At 39.8% G+C, this 13,899-nt stretch overlaps 1 protein-coding gene across 2 annotated transcripts in view; it reads left to right on the top strand.

Moving 5' to 3' along the window:
• Window positions 1–8,019: 8,019 nt before the first annotated feature.
• The window catches only part of BCKDHB (branched chain keto acid dehydrogenase E1 subunit beta), a 105,302-nt gene continuing 99,422 nt past the window's right edge, over window positions 8,020–13,899 (top strand). For both annotated transcript variants that reach the window (XR_010720085.1, XM_066179633.1), the window contains exons 1-3: window positions 8,020–8,174; window positions 10,619–10,696; window positions 13,240–13,308. Coding sequence is in view for 1 of the 2 variants with exons in the window: in XM_066179633.1 (XP_066035730.1) it covers window positions 8,039–8,174; window positions 10,619–10,696; window positions 13,240–13,308 (283 nt within the window). In the remaining variant the exon portion in view is untranslated. The remainder of the gene's footprint in view (window positions 8,175–10,618; window positions 10,697–13,239; window positions 13,309–13,899) is intronic.

Here is a 13,899-nt window from a genome sequence, read left to right as displayed (position 1 = left end):
TATGACACAATCACTAAAACTCAGAGACTAAGATTGAAAATATTGAATACTAACTCAAGCAGACATGTAGACTTCACAAACAGTGAGGTTATAGCTTGTGTAGTTACAGTCAGCTTTCTCAGGCAATGCCAGGGTTGAACAGGAGGAACAAAGGACTCCTTGCTTCTAGAGGCAATTGCCTGACACAAAAGAGACACACTATTAAGTTGCTACCACACATTTCTCTGTGAATAATGGATTTCCATCTCTTTACTGTCACCCATTTTACTGTCACTGCCATGTTAAAACTGCATTGAGCTGAATTTCTCTGCATATCAGGCTAATCAATAACAAATCAACAAAATATCTCTCTTCTGCTTCTTTTCAGGTGTCAGCTTATCAAATGGGAATGGCAAACTACAGCTGTATAGTATTTTCTGGAATTGTTGCTCATTTGGCACTAGATTATTACATAAACACACGGAAAAATCTGCTTTGGATCTTTCCAGTTAAGCACATGTGACTATTTCTGTAGCACAATTCCTACCAACAGCACTTGATAAATTTGAGGGAACAAAAGTCTTTTAGGTGCTACTCTTGCAAGAGATTTAATTCCACATCTCTGGGAAATGCTGAGCATAGATTTCCTTATCTTCTACAGAGTCACTAGTAGTGCAATTAACTTCCCATACATCAATCATTGAGCGAGTTATCAAGCAGACAAGTCTTGCCCTGTGATTCCTGCCACCTACCCTCTCACCAGTGACATCCATTGCAATTTTAAAATCACCAGCCAGCTAGATTTAGAGACATAAAAGTTGCCAGCAGTATAAATTCTCTATCTTTTTACTTGCAGCCATCTGTCTGTCAGCCTGGGTGTCTAAGCCTTGTCAGTTCAATCCTTTTGTACCTATGCTATGTAAAAGGTCCCTATTTATAGCTGGACCCCGACAAAAGCATAGGCCTAACGACCAAGGCTCTCAAAAGAATAATAAACCTTCTTGCCTTTCACCAATGCTTACTGAATTAGACTGGCCTAGGGGCTACTTCCACCAGTCAGATTTAGCCTGACCAGAAGCAGAGCTTAAAAGTAGACACACAACAGTGTTGATGTTTAATTTTTAAGGAACTCCCAGTGGGATAAGTATGTGTTTTTTTTTTTTTTTTGTTTTTTTTTTTTTTTTTTTTCTTATTTCACAAAAGGATTGCACATAAATGAAATCTCAAGCAGTTTTGATGAAAGCAGTGAGCCCTGTTGGTAAGTCATTTAATAATTAGCTAAACAAAGCTCTTGACAGTTCACAGTAGGAAATCTGATTCAAAAAGGGTGGAGAGAACAATCTGATAGATCTGTGTTTCAACATATGTATTTCATCAGGTAAATCTTTATTGTTCCCTGCCACCTAATGGTATATATGAAAAATTACAAATCAGTAAGACAATTCTCAATTTATGCTATTTCTAATAGACTTTGATATATTTATTTAAATATAGAGAAAGATGAAAGGGATAAAAAAGTGAATTATTATTTCTGGCTTTCAGTAAGATACGGGCTGCCTAAATTAGTCTAAATCCTGAATTTTAGTGTAGCTGTATATCTACATTAAATGCCTGTGCTGCCTAAGGGTGCCACTGAAAACCTGTTAAAAGATATCCTGCTCATCTAAATAAAATTAGACAAAAGCTTGTCATATATGTATTTGAAACACTTTTGTTTTAATATAAAAGTCAGAAAGCTTTAACGTACAACACTGCCACAACCTAGCTGGCTTTTTTGAATGGGGCATAGAAATGCTGAACCCATCCTAGATTTCCCAGACCCATACAAATTGCATGAGTGTTAAGCATTCCTTCTCTTGGTGGTGACCCACAGAATTTTCAGGTATTCTGTGGTGAAGAAAATCTTTAGTCAAAAGAGAGTATAGAAAGATGCACTCTGTATTAAAATTAAATAATGCACCTAGGTATTTTTTGTTGGGATGAAGAAAATTGATTGGGTAAAGGAAAAGAGAACTAATAATAAATACCACAACCAGCAACTTTCAACAAAGACATCTGCAAGTGGGTGACTGCAGTGGTGCAGACAGCAGTGTCACACTGAAAGCAGCATTAGACTCTGAATGGGAACCAATACCTCAAACTTAGTCTAGAAAAAAAATACCTAGAACATTCTGTAGCTTCACAGATGGTCAAACTAAAAGGAAGAGGTATGTAGAAGAAAAAAATCCCTTGCCGTTTGGAATAAATTTAGGCAATCTGACAGCTGAGTATAGGGTTTGGCTCTTATAAAATTAATAGCACAGGTATCCTTAAAGTATGATCTAATTTTGGGTGGATTTGATTTTCACACTCTGAATACAGTTTTCTGTGGGAAATCTGCGGCGGGAGAAATGTGGCACTCAATATGAGTGATCGGCAAATCTCGTTTATTGATAATTCACACAATGCTTTTATAATAACACTAATAAGCTCATGCATATTGCAAAAGTTAAGCTCAGGATTGGCGCTCAAACTAAAAGTCACCTACGCCTCTTTCTACATTTCTTTGTGGTTACATAGTTTGAGTAAGTTTTATTTTTACCGTGCTTCTCCCTCGTATCTTTCAGCTACAAGGTCTTGTTATCATATAGCAGCTGTGCTCGAGGACATGCGAAGCTTGCTGCCTTGCTGGTTCTCATGAGAGTGCCTGTGTGCTCAGCAAAGCTCTCTCATGTCTGCGTGACCTTTCGCAGCTAGCCAGTTATCAATCACACTCTCCACAGTTCTCTTCAATCTTCCCACGCTTGACAGCAATGGAACATAGGTCTGGATACTGCACTGACTTCTGCAATTCCGCTTCTCTGGCTAGTGATACCAGTTCAACCAATCGCCAGGTGATGCACAGAAATTGATGTCTCCACATGTAAAAGTATGGTATATTTTACAATTATATGGCCGCAGCAGGACTTGTTTACAGGCTGGTAGAGTACATATTCAGTATGTTTAATTTCAGAAATCACTACTAGCAATCTGGGGAGAGATTTATTACTTTTGTAACTTATCACAGCTCTCACTCTGATCAGCAGCTAAAGGCCAGTCTGTGGCAAGGTGAACATTACCTCAAACACTTATTTAAACCTCGTGAATGTGTTGCTTTGTACACGTCTATCTCTAGAGCAGCACCTGCCAGCAGCAGACAGAACACTGTGGAAACCTGTTGGGAACTCATGAGATCCGAATGCGACTTCTTTTTATGACATGCGACATGACCATCACTTAAAGCCATCTCTGTATATTTCTTTTTTGAACACTGTTTATAATGTCAGTTATATATATTTATATATATATATATATATACACATTTATACATACACACAAATGCATCCAATATACCTGAAGAATCCATCATTCCACTTGTTTTTGAATCTGATTAAGATTTTTGGCATACTTTCTTGACCAGTCAAATAGCAATTCTCACTTCTTACTGAACAACAACAGGTATTTTAGAACTGCAAGGTATTAATAAGATTATTTCAGTATGACTTCACCCAGTAGTTTTGCGATCAAGATAGTTGTTTTTGTTTGAGCTACAGTACATCTTCTACAAAGAAATCTAGTTATGATTTGAAGAGTGGAAGTGATGAGAATCCAGCATGTTCTCAGGTAAATTGTTCCTACATTTACCTATCCCCAGGATAAAAATGTGATCCCCATTCCTTGCACAAATTGGACTTCACTATGACTTTTTTTGGCATTAGAATTATGAGCTGTTAACTATTAGAAATCAGTTCCCTGTACAGGTATTTCTAGATTAAGTCAGTAGAAAATAGAGTTAAATATGCTCTGCGGTTTCAAGGCAATTAAAACCGATTGAATTAAACAGAGGAGTGGGATTCTCATCCTGTAATTATGAAAGACTGTAATGTCATATAAAGAAAGCTGAATAATGTCTCTATGGACAGACATCGCAGTTTCTAGACTTGATTCACTTAATGTTATGAATTACTCATATAATTTAAAATAGGACTGTCTTCAACTTAAGTGTGCAGTGTTTAAAAATCTAAAAAGCAATTTGTGATGAAACCCACAGTTACTATTCTAGACTGAATGGGAAACACTGTCTTACCCCAGAAGTGGATCATATGGCAGAAGTAACTGGATGATTTCTGACCTTACACGAAAATGAGTGCAAAACTATGCCATTAAAGCTTCTTTTCTTTTTTTTTCTGCTCTCTGCCAGATTACAATTTGTCTGGTTCCACATGGATTGCCCTGACCTGCTTTTTATCAAAGTGTGAAATAATAATTTCTCTGGTAAACTGCAAAAGGGTTTCTGGCATTTATGCTACCTAAGACGAAACCATTTATTTCTAAGTCCTGTTGATCAAAACTTTACTGCTCTGGTCTTGTTCAGTTTGTCTCACCCTTTCTTTGGGGTGAGACAACCCTTTCTGTTCACACATTTAATCTGCACAGGACTGCTAATAAAACGAGTCAGGGAAAATGCTACAAACTTCTCATTTTCACATATCCAAGAAAGAAATTACTGTCCCTAATCAGCAAAAATTCCCATTTGTCTGAGGGAGAAGGGATGGGAGAAAACAGCTCCAAAGTATCCGTACAGAAAAAGAAGGACAAAGCAGACAATAAGGAACTGCTGGGATAGAAACATGCAACGAAATTCCTTCCATGAACCACAGAGCAGGGAGGAAAACTTACAGCAACACTATTACATGTCAGACAGAAGTGACAAGTAAACAACTATGCTCAAAGGATTGCAAGAGAAATCGCCTGAATACTTTATCATCTACAGAAATGTAATTTAAATAAAGTAACACCTACTAGGATTTTGACAAGTTTAAGGTTCAAGTGCAAGCTATGTAAAAAATTGAGAGATTTTGAAATAGAATAGTAGACTTGGAGCCATATGTTTATGTCCAAATCCAATATTGCAGTTTGCTCTCAACTAGATCCATGTCAATCAGAGGCAACAAAGGACTTCAAAGGAGTTACATCTGATTGATACTGGCATAAACATGGGGATAATCTGGTCTGTGTCAGTAGGGTCCGCAATCATCATCATTAGTTGCTTTGAATGATTATTCAAAAATAATAGGAATCCCTGCCAGAGTTTTTTAATGGTTGTCAACAATACTAAGGATGTGCAAAATGACTAATACACACAGATGGGGAATGCAGCTGATTTCAGCTCTTCATGTCTGGAGTACAGATTTAACAGAAACGGCCCTAAGTGACTTAATAACTTCCAAAAGAGAAAAATGTCTTCAAAATGTAATTGAAGTTGCTGGAATATCATAACATATACCAGCAACAATATGGATATAATTACTACCCCATCAGACCCATCAGAGCTGGAAAGACATAAATGCTGGGACTAAACTCCACTAAAATATTGTTCAGCCAATGTACATTTGGATAAACCTCTTCGACTGCCCCCTTTTTTATTTTTATTACCAGGGCAAATGTCCAAGGCCATGTGGACAAACCATCTTTTGTACTCAAAAGGCAACAACAATTAAGGTGTTAGTGTATCTCCAGATACTTTTTTCTCTTTTACCTAGGTCTGACAAGCAGGTGAACATCTTACCGAAGATATTTCTTCCTTCCACACTTCCATCATAAATGCTGTAATTTCCTCTGTAGGATACTGGGCCATATGACCATTCTTTTCCTTTTCAAGTTCCATATATCACCAGGTATAGGAGACAAGAGTCACAGCATGGCATATACTAACTGTACATAAGCAGATTATATCTTACAGTTTATAGTATGAGTTTAGATCCAACAATTGCTACATTAGTAATAGATGACAGACTCACACGTAAAGTAATTAATTCCTTTCTATTGCTCTCAATTTTTAAGTTTTGAAGTTCTTGCCACAATGTTGTGAAATATAGTGAAATTCTTCCTACTCAGATACCTTGCTTTCTGAAAGAAACACAATTATTTGAAAAGTAAACTTGGATATTTGTAGTATCTTCCACTATTAGCAATACATATTACATGATTATATATCACTTGATGGTTATGATGTTTTTCCAGATACTAAACTTTTTCAAATATCTACATGTTGCCTTCAGTTGAAGTTGGAAACAACCTCAACATTTGACATTTATATTCTTTGTTCATTGCAAAGTTGGCTTTTCTATTGTTTGTTAAAATTCTCACCCCCTTAAATAGTGCTTTGTTTCCCTGGGATATACTGGGATATGTTCAAATTTGTTTGATTCCATGACCAATCACTCAAAATTTGAGTGCTTTTTCAGCAGTCTCTAAGGATAAAGGGCATGTTAAAGAGCAAGTGGATGGTCTCCCCAGTTAGAAGGAGGATTAAGCCTTTTATTTTGCACAAATCTTAATGATTAAGAAATTGTAAATCAACATGATTTTTTTTTTTCAAAAAATACATAATGAAACAGTAGTCTTCAATGAAATGAAACTGTGGTCATTACAGGGATATTCAATAATGGCTTGGAACTCAGATAGAAAAAATGCGAATCTAACCATAACAGTTATACATATGTTAGACATGAAATCTCATATTCCAGTATTTAAACTAGGCCCTGTTCATACAGGGTTACAAATGAGCCCTGTCATTTGAAGGAGGTGATGCCATTTATACACAATTCTAATTTCTAACCCTTTTCTTTGAGCCACGGTATTGAATTAGTGTTCTTGGAGTAAAGTAAAAATGCTAACCATTATGGTTTGTCTTACAGATAGTATCAAAACAGACAGGGAAGAACAACTCAAAGCTTGTCACATGTTGGAGGCTGCATGAAAGGGGCTGATGGATGAGGCATGCACAGGGATGTGAAGCACTGACAAAAGGGATAGGATTGATCAGGAGACAACTAAAAGGCAGCAAGGACGGGTGTACAGAGTAAGAAACGGAGGCTGCAAAAGTAGACCAAGAAGATTAATCTGGATGATGGAAAGAATGTGAGCTGGTCACTTTGGTGAGGAGAACATTAAAAAGAATGTTTATATAAACCTGACAAAGAAAATGTGTGCCTATGAAAGATCATAATTTCAATAAAATAATGTAACAAAGGTATGAGCAAGAGTATTTGGAAGAAATTAATTTGAAATAGACTGGATGGGCAGTTGAGAGGGGTTTTGAGAGACAGAGTGGAACAGGTAATATCTGCAGGTTTATGAATTCTTTTTACTGTTCTGAGGCAGGTGCTGGGGTAGAATTTGAGGATTTCAGATATTTGTGAAGAGAGCCTAAAAGAAAGATGGAGAGTTTTACAATGGCATGTAGTGACAGGACAAGGCGGAATGGATTCCAACTGGAAGAGAATAGGTTTAGACTGGATATTAGGTAAAGAATTCTTTACTGCAAGAATGGTGAGGCATTGGAACGGGTGGCCCAGAGAAGCTGTGGATGCCCTACCCCTGGAAGTGTTCAAGAACAGGTTGGATGGGACTCCAAGCAACTTTGCCTAGTCCCTGCCACTGGCAAGCCTGTTGGAACTGGATCATCTCTAAGGTCCCTTCCAACCCAAACCAGTCTACAATTTGTCGATTCTGAAGTGGTGACATGATAACCCCTGCAGTGGAAAAAAAGAAAAGAGTTTAAGGGGAGAGGTGAAGCCTTTCGTTTCAGCTGCGACAGTGACAGCACCGAGAGTGCGGTGACGTTCCCTGTGGCCGTGCCCTTGTGCCCATGGCTGTGCCTGTGCCTATTGCTGCGCCTGTGGCCATGGCTTCTGGCCGTGCCTACGACGGCACCTCTGGCTGCGGCTACGACTGTACCCGCGCCGGACCCTGACCCTGTCCCTGTGAGGGCTCATGGCAGCAGCACGATCCCGCTCACGGCCGCCCCGCCCCGCCCCGCCCCGCCCCGCCCCGCCCCGCCCCGCCCCGCCCCGCCGGGGCGCGCTCCCCGCACGCGCGCAGCAGAACTCCCTCCCCTCCTTCCCTCCCACTCCTCCACCCACAGCGGAGCCGCCGCTGATTGGTCCGAGCCACGGCGGCGCTGGCCAATGGCAGGCCGGCCGGGGACCCCGCCTCTTTAGAACCCGCTGGCGGCGGAGGGCCCGGCATCGCGGCGATGGCGGCGGCGGGGCGGGCGCTGCGCGCGGCGCTGCCCGCCGGGCTCTGGGGCCGCCTGGCCCCGCTGCCGGGCGCGCCCCGCCGGGCCGCCGCACACTTCGCTTTCCAGCCGGACCCGGCGCCCAGCGAGTACGGTGAGAGCGCGGCTGGGCCGGGGTCCACCCCGCGGGCCGGCCTCAACCTCGCTCTGCCGCCGGCTCCTCCCTGTCGCTCCCGCCCTCTCGGGGAAGGCCGTCAACCGCCCCGTCCGGGATGGAGGGAGGCGGGCAGGCAGAACCCGCTGAGGACCCGGGGGGGCCCTGCGAGTCGGGCCCCGGGCGGCGGAGGCATCCGCACGGCCGCGTGACCCTGCTGTGTCCTCGGCATTTCCACCCGCGGGTTTTCCGCAGAAATCCTGGGCCGTGGGTGGGAAGGCCCCTGTGGGCCGCTGGCGGGGCCGGGGGTGCCGCAGCCCCCCTCGGCGGTGGGGTGGTGAAGTGTTTCGGGCTGTCAGTGCCAGAGCTGCGGTAGATGGGCCCATCGTATGCTCAGACCTGCCAGGCCATCCTCGGCCCCTGTCCTGTACCAAAAGCTTCTAGCAGTAACGTACTGACTTGACATCTGTCCTAATTTTTGTATCGCATGCTTAGGTGACGAGTGTGACAATAAAACTATGATGAATAAAGAATGCCGTCCGCTGAAAGGCTCGAGGTCATCCTCGTGGTCACATGGTTGAGAGTAAACACAGATAACTTGGAAATGAACAGCGCATGGTGTTTGATTTTTGTTTCTGAGATGTATCCCTGCAAATGGCTAGTGCCGAGTTCTCCTGGAAGAAGCCTGCCAGCTGCAGAACAGCTGTTTCTATCACATGAACCTCACTATCCTCTAGGAAACTTGTTACTTGCTTGGATACTTTGGTGTTGCCTCTTGGACCAACAGAAACAGAGTTCTCTACTGTTTCTGTTGGTGAGAAAGATGTGCAGGCATCCGAGGTCCCATATGGTGAAGCTTGTGTATGGCAGGTCCCTGCCTGAGATCATGTGAAGAAGTTCTGGAGTGGCATACCCGTTATTGTCGTTAATTAATAGAAAACTAATTCCCTGAGAGTTAAAATACACTTGGAAATTCTGTGGAAAGTAGTGGATGTGAAATAAGATTAGGCAGTACTGATCCTGATATTGTTGAGATACTGCTTTTCCAACTTCACAGTTCAAGTCTAAAAGGCACAATTAGTTCCCCCTTTCCTGTGTGGGGCTGATACAAAGGCCTGTGTTAAAAGCAAGAGAAGCAGGTTAGAACTATTGTGGTGAAGAAATTCTGACAGTAGCTTAAGTAATAGCCATTTATTTATATCAAATACTGGAAGGATGGTATCTTGTCGAAAAGATAACCTGACTACTAATGTAGATGACTAGAGAAAGAGAGAAACAACTGCTGTTCGCCGGCTTTTCTTCTCTTGAATTTGTAAATTTTGCTCATTAAGGCTTTTGTATAACTTGCACAGTTCCTAAAACATTTTTTTTCACATTTTCCTCTCCTTAAATGGCCATGTCAAGTATAACAACTGATGTTACCAAGCACAGGGATGTGTAGGAATTCAGCTACTCAGGTGTAGAGTGACATGAGTCTTTAACAAAAAATACTAACATTAATTAACAATTTAGAAGAAAGGGAAGCCGAACGTTTGTTGAGAGGTACTGTACCTACTGGAAAAAGAATGTAGTTCTCCTTTATGAATTCTAACATCTGTTATGTTTGTGTGGGATCTTCATCTAATCATCTTATTTATTTATTTGATTTTACACACTGTGTGGGTTGGCAGGTAGCATTCTTCTGGTCTGTGGCTTCTAGTCATGACTTAAGAGGTTTTGGCAGTTAATGAGCTAGCAAATATCAGCCAAACAATTTCTTACTTAGTTTATTTGCTTGGAGAATCTGAATTTGTCACAGTAGTGAGGACTAGGCCATTGTTTTGGTCCATCTTTTCTTTCAGGCCTCCTTGTTTTTCCCTGCAGTGCTGGAGTGAAGGAGGGCACTCTGGTAGTCTTGGTTTGAATTAAACAGCTTGCTTTACTTCAGCAACAAGTTTCTTTCTTTGAAGTATGGGTTTGATGCTTCAGACAGTTACTACCTGCAGTGAAGAGAGCAGGCCAGTGGTCTAGAAAATTTCTGATAAAAATAGATGTCTAATGTGATTAAAGAATGATAAAGTAGGCTTCAGTGAATTTTAGTGGGAGGGGGATCCCAGTCCTCAAAACAATAATACTTTGGTTTCTTCTTTTGAAAAGGAAGGCATTGTTCCCAGTGTTTGACTGAGCATTGCAAAGCTGCCTTTAGTCTAGGCAAGAGCATAGTTTTTTGAAAAAAAATAAAAAGAAATTGGAAGTAGAATTATAGTCCTTGGGAAGGCCAAGTGTACAATCCCATCTATCCCATAATTTAAGTTTATTCAGCAAATGAATGTTGGGTATTCCTAACAGGGATCTTGTTTTTGATGGTTAAGTTTTTAAGTTTCTATGCATGTTTTCACCAGTGTTTTCTAATGTACCTTGTGTTTTGAACCAACTTAAATTGTGGAATGATCACTTTCACACAGGGCAAACTCAGAAGATGAATCTCTTCCAATCCATAACAAGTGCCTTGGACAATGCTTTAGCCAAAGATCCAACTGCAGGTACCTTATACTTGTTAGTATGTTTTGCTTTATATAAATTGTGTTTTGGTTTGCTTATCTGTGTACAGTATTTAATGTATTTCTCGTGGCCTTTAAAGTTTTCTAATAACTTATTTCTACACTTTGATCTCAAATCTTAAAAATGTGTTGCATTAACATTGGATTATATGGTCTAAGATGCAGTTGTATCTTCTGTATTAGCTCTGTGTGTTTCACTTGTAAGTGAAGACAGAAGATACATTATTTAACATGCTTAAAGTATTACTGATGAGAATTGTCCTTGAGGGCAGCTTGAGTCTAAGTTTTAAAAATGTAGACATTACTTTTACATTTCTTAAACTTTCTGTTCCCTAAACCAGTATTTTTTTTAGAGACAATATATTCCTTGCTCTGTACATTCTGCTTTCTTCCCTGCCCCTCAGAATTGATTTATAGCTTTACTGATTTCTGTTCATTGTTGTGCATAGGCAGTGTAAGATTTGCTAGGCTTTTGTGGTCTGGATTACCCATAACTTGGAAGATGCTACTTCATTATAGTGGGATTTAAAAGGCTTATCCTAAACTATTGCACAAAACTATTTACTCCACTTTTAATTCTTATACACAACAGGAGGTCTTTTGCTTCTGTTGTCCTAACAAGGGCGTGATGGTGACCAGATATTTGAAAGAGATGCTTCGTGCCATGAACACTGCTGCAAGGGCTGCATTGTCTTGTGTAATTTTGGGTTTTCTTTATAGTATGTTAGTAGCCCTTTTTGGCCCAACCTAAAGTTTGACTAATTGTCTAATCTGTTGGGACAAATTGCACATTGTCTGTCCAGTACTATGCCTGTATACATTCCCTCTCAATCTCAGCTGTTTTAAATGCACCTCAATTAGATTAAACTTAGACAACTGAGGGTAAATTAGGGCCAAGAACAGATTTTATTACCATTTCTGTAGAATCAGCCATATAAAAGCAAGTAGAATGTTAGTCTAGCAGGAACCTAGACTCATATATGATCTTGAGCCTTTAGAGAACCAGCTCTAAGGTTCCAGTCTTGCTCCTCAGCTTTGCAGGGCTTAGTCTTTGTAAAGCCCTTTGCAAGACCATGTTGGAGTTCTACAGTCCAGACATGAGTTCTCAGAATCACTGCACTTACTGAATTAATTAGGGCTTTTTGCAATAGAAAACATGTCCTTCATGTGTTTTTAGTTGTATGGGAATTGAGCAATTGTTTAAGTGTGGAAATCCTCATACTTGTGTTGATGAGAATTAGAGTGTCTCCAGGAAAATATATTGCAGTGGCTGAACTGAATGAGTAAGTCCATTCAAGTTTGTGGATACCAGCATTAAATGGGAATATTTTTTGTAGATGCCAGCTGGCTCAACATAAAGGAGCCAAATGGTAACAGAAAGGACTTACAAAGATTTTAGGTACATAAAATCCCTTCTAAATTATTGTTAAAAATTAGAGAGGTGATCTAGGGACATAGTGTAGTCATACACTCCATGAGTGCATTCATTTTACATCTTTGGAGAAGTTATTTTTCTTTAAGTGGTGTCATTGATGTGATTACCACAAGTATGCTAATCCCTTTTAGTGATTCCAATCAGAAATTTATTTTATTTAATTTTGAATAGTTTTTGAAAGGCAAGAAGGTTAACCTACTATTTTGTGTCCTTTAGAAAATGGAGAATATGGAAGAATTGAGGAATAATCAGAACTGACTCTGGTTCATGCAAGCAGCTGTTGGTGATATTGCTGCACATCTTACACACTTAAAAAATTGAAATGGACAATAGTTGTTTCTGTGGAACAGATTAAAAAAACTGTTTTAAGAAAAATTAGATGTAACCATTCCCTAAATTCAAAGAAAATCCCCCAACAGATTAGTTGATATGAAGCTAAGTTTTAAAGGCAAACACTTTCAGTGATAAAACTTTTTTGACTACAATAGTAGTGTTAAATAGTGAGAACTATCCTAGTTATTAAATAGCCATCTTTTCTGTAGAGGAGTTCCTTTAAAGTCACTCTTTAGGGGTCTGGCAAGTAGTTTGGTGAAGGCTTGACATTTCATACTGGATTGATATTCTGAAAAACCCTTCAATTTGATGGTTTTCAAAACACTATATTTACTGAAATCTGTGGATGAAGAATGCAAGTGGTTACCAGTTGAAGCAGAAGGCTTAATTTCAATGACTCTTTGGTGACTGAATGTAATTATTTATGGGAATTTTGCTCATTTAGTTTCAGACACTCTGTTATTATAGGGTATTTAAAAAAAATAGATAGCTAATGAAAGCCTAACAGAATCAGTTTCATGAATTCTGTTTTGAGAGAGCTATGTTGGTGTTCTGATTCCTCATTAACCTTAGTTCTTCATTTGTTGTAGCCAGGCTGTGCATGAGAAATGCTTAGATCTAGATAAATCTTGAAGTGAAATGAAATTGTAAGGAGTTACTTTTGTTAGTGTCAAATATAAAAGCCTTTGAAACATGATTGTTTAAAAGTAACATGCACTGGAGTAACGTTAGCCTGCCCTACTGTTCTCATTTTCAGTCATATTTGGTGAAGACGTGGCCTTTGGTGGAGTCTTCAGATGTACAGTTGGCTTGCGAGACAAGTACGGTAAGTTAGTTTATAAATCTGACATCAGTTTCATATTAACATCTCTGCTCTTTTTTTTTTTTACCCATTTTGCTGAGAGAAGTACTGTTACTGGAATGCTGAGAAACTGTAAAATCAATGTTTCATGTGTTGCAGGCTAGTTAGTGTATAGCATTTTACAGGTTTTGGAAGCTGGTTGTGGAGACAGTAACATGATACAGCTTTTAATTTGGCAATCGCTGCTCCCCCACTGGGCTATTACAGAGAAGAAGAGGTTATAACATATTAAGTTTCAGCAGTTAAGTTACTTTCTTTAAGGCACAGAGATGGCTTGGACCTCTTGCAGCAAGTGATTAAATCTATTTCATGATAATAAAGATGTGTTACAGCCATCTTGGACAACAAAGATCCACCTTTTTTTGAGTAAACCAAAAAAGGGAGAGGATGAAGACTATAGTTCTAAGAAGTTTCAGAAACACAACCATATTTTGTTGTCTTGCTTCTCTGCTACAATTATTATGTGGATGTTCTCTTGCTCTCTAATTTGCACGTTAATGTTCGAATGATTTGGATAGAACTTCTGTTAGCCATGATCTTTAGTGCTGCTTGTTG

Source organism: Chamaea fasciata, unplaced genomic scaffold (genome assembly GCF_029207755.1).
Source record: "Chamaea fasciata isolate MVZ Bird 193981 ecotype frontalis unplaced genomic scaffold, bChaFas1.0.hap1 SCAF_3, whole genome shotgun sequence".
NCBI lineage: Eukaryota > Metazoa > Chordata > Aves > Passeriformes > Sylviidae > Chamaea > Chamaea fasciata.
The sequence above is the reverse complement of the archived record's forward strand: the minus strand, read 5'-3'. Positions and strand labels throughout refer to the sequence as shown.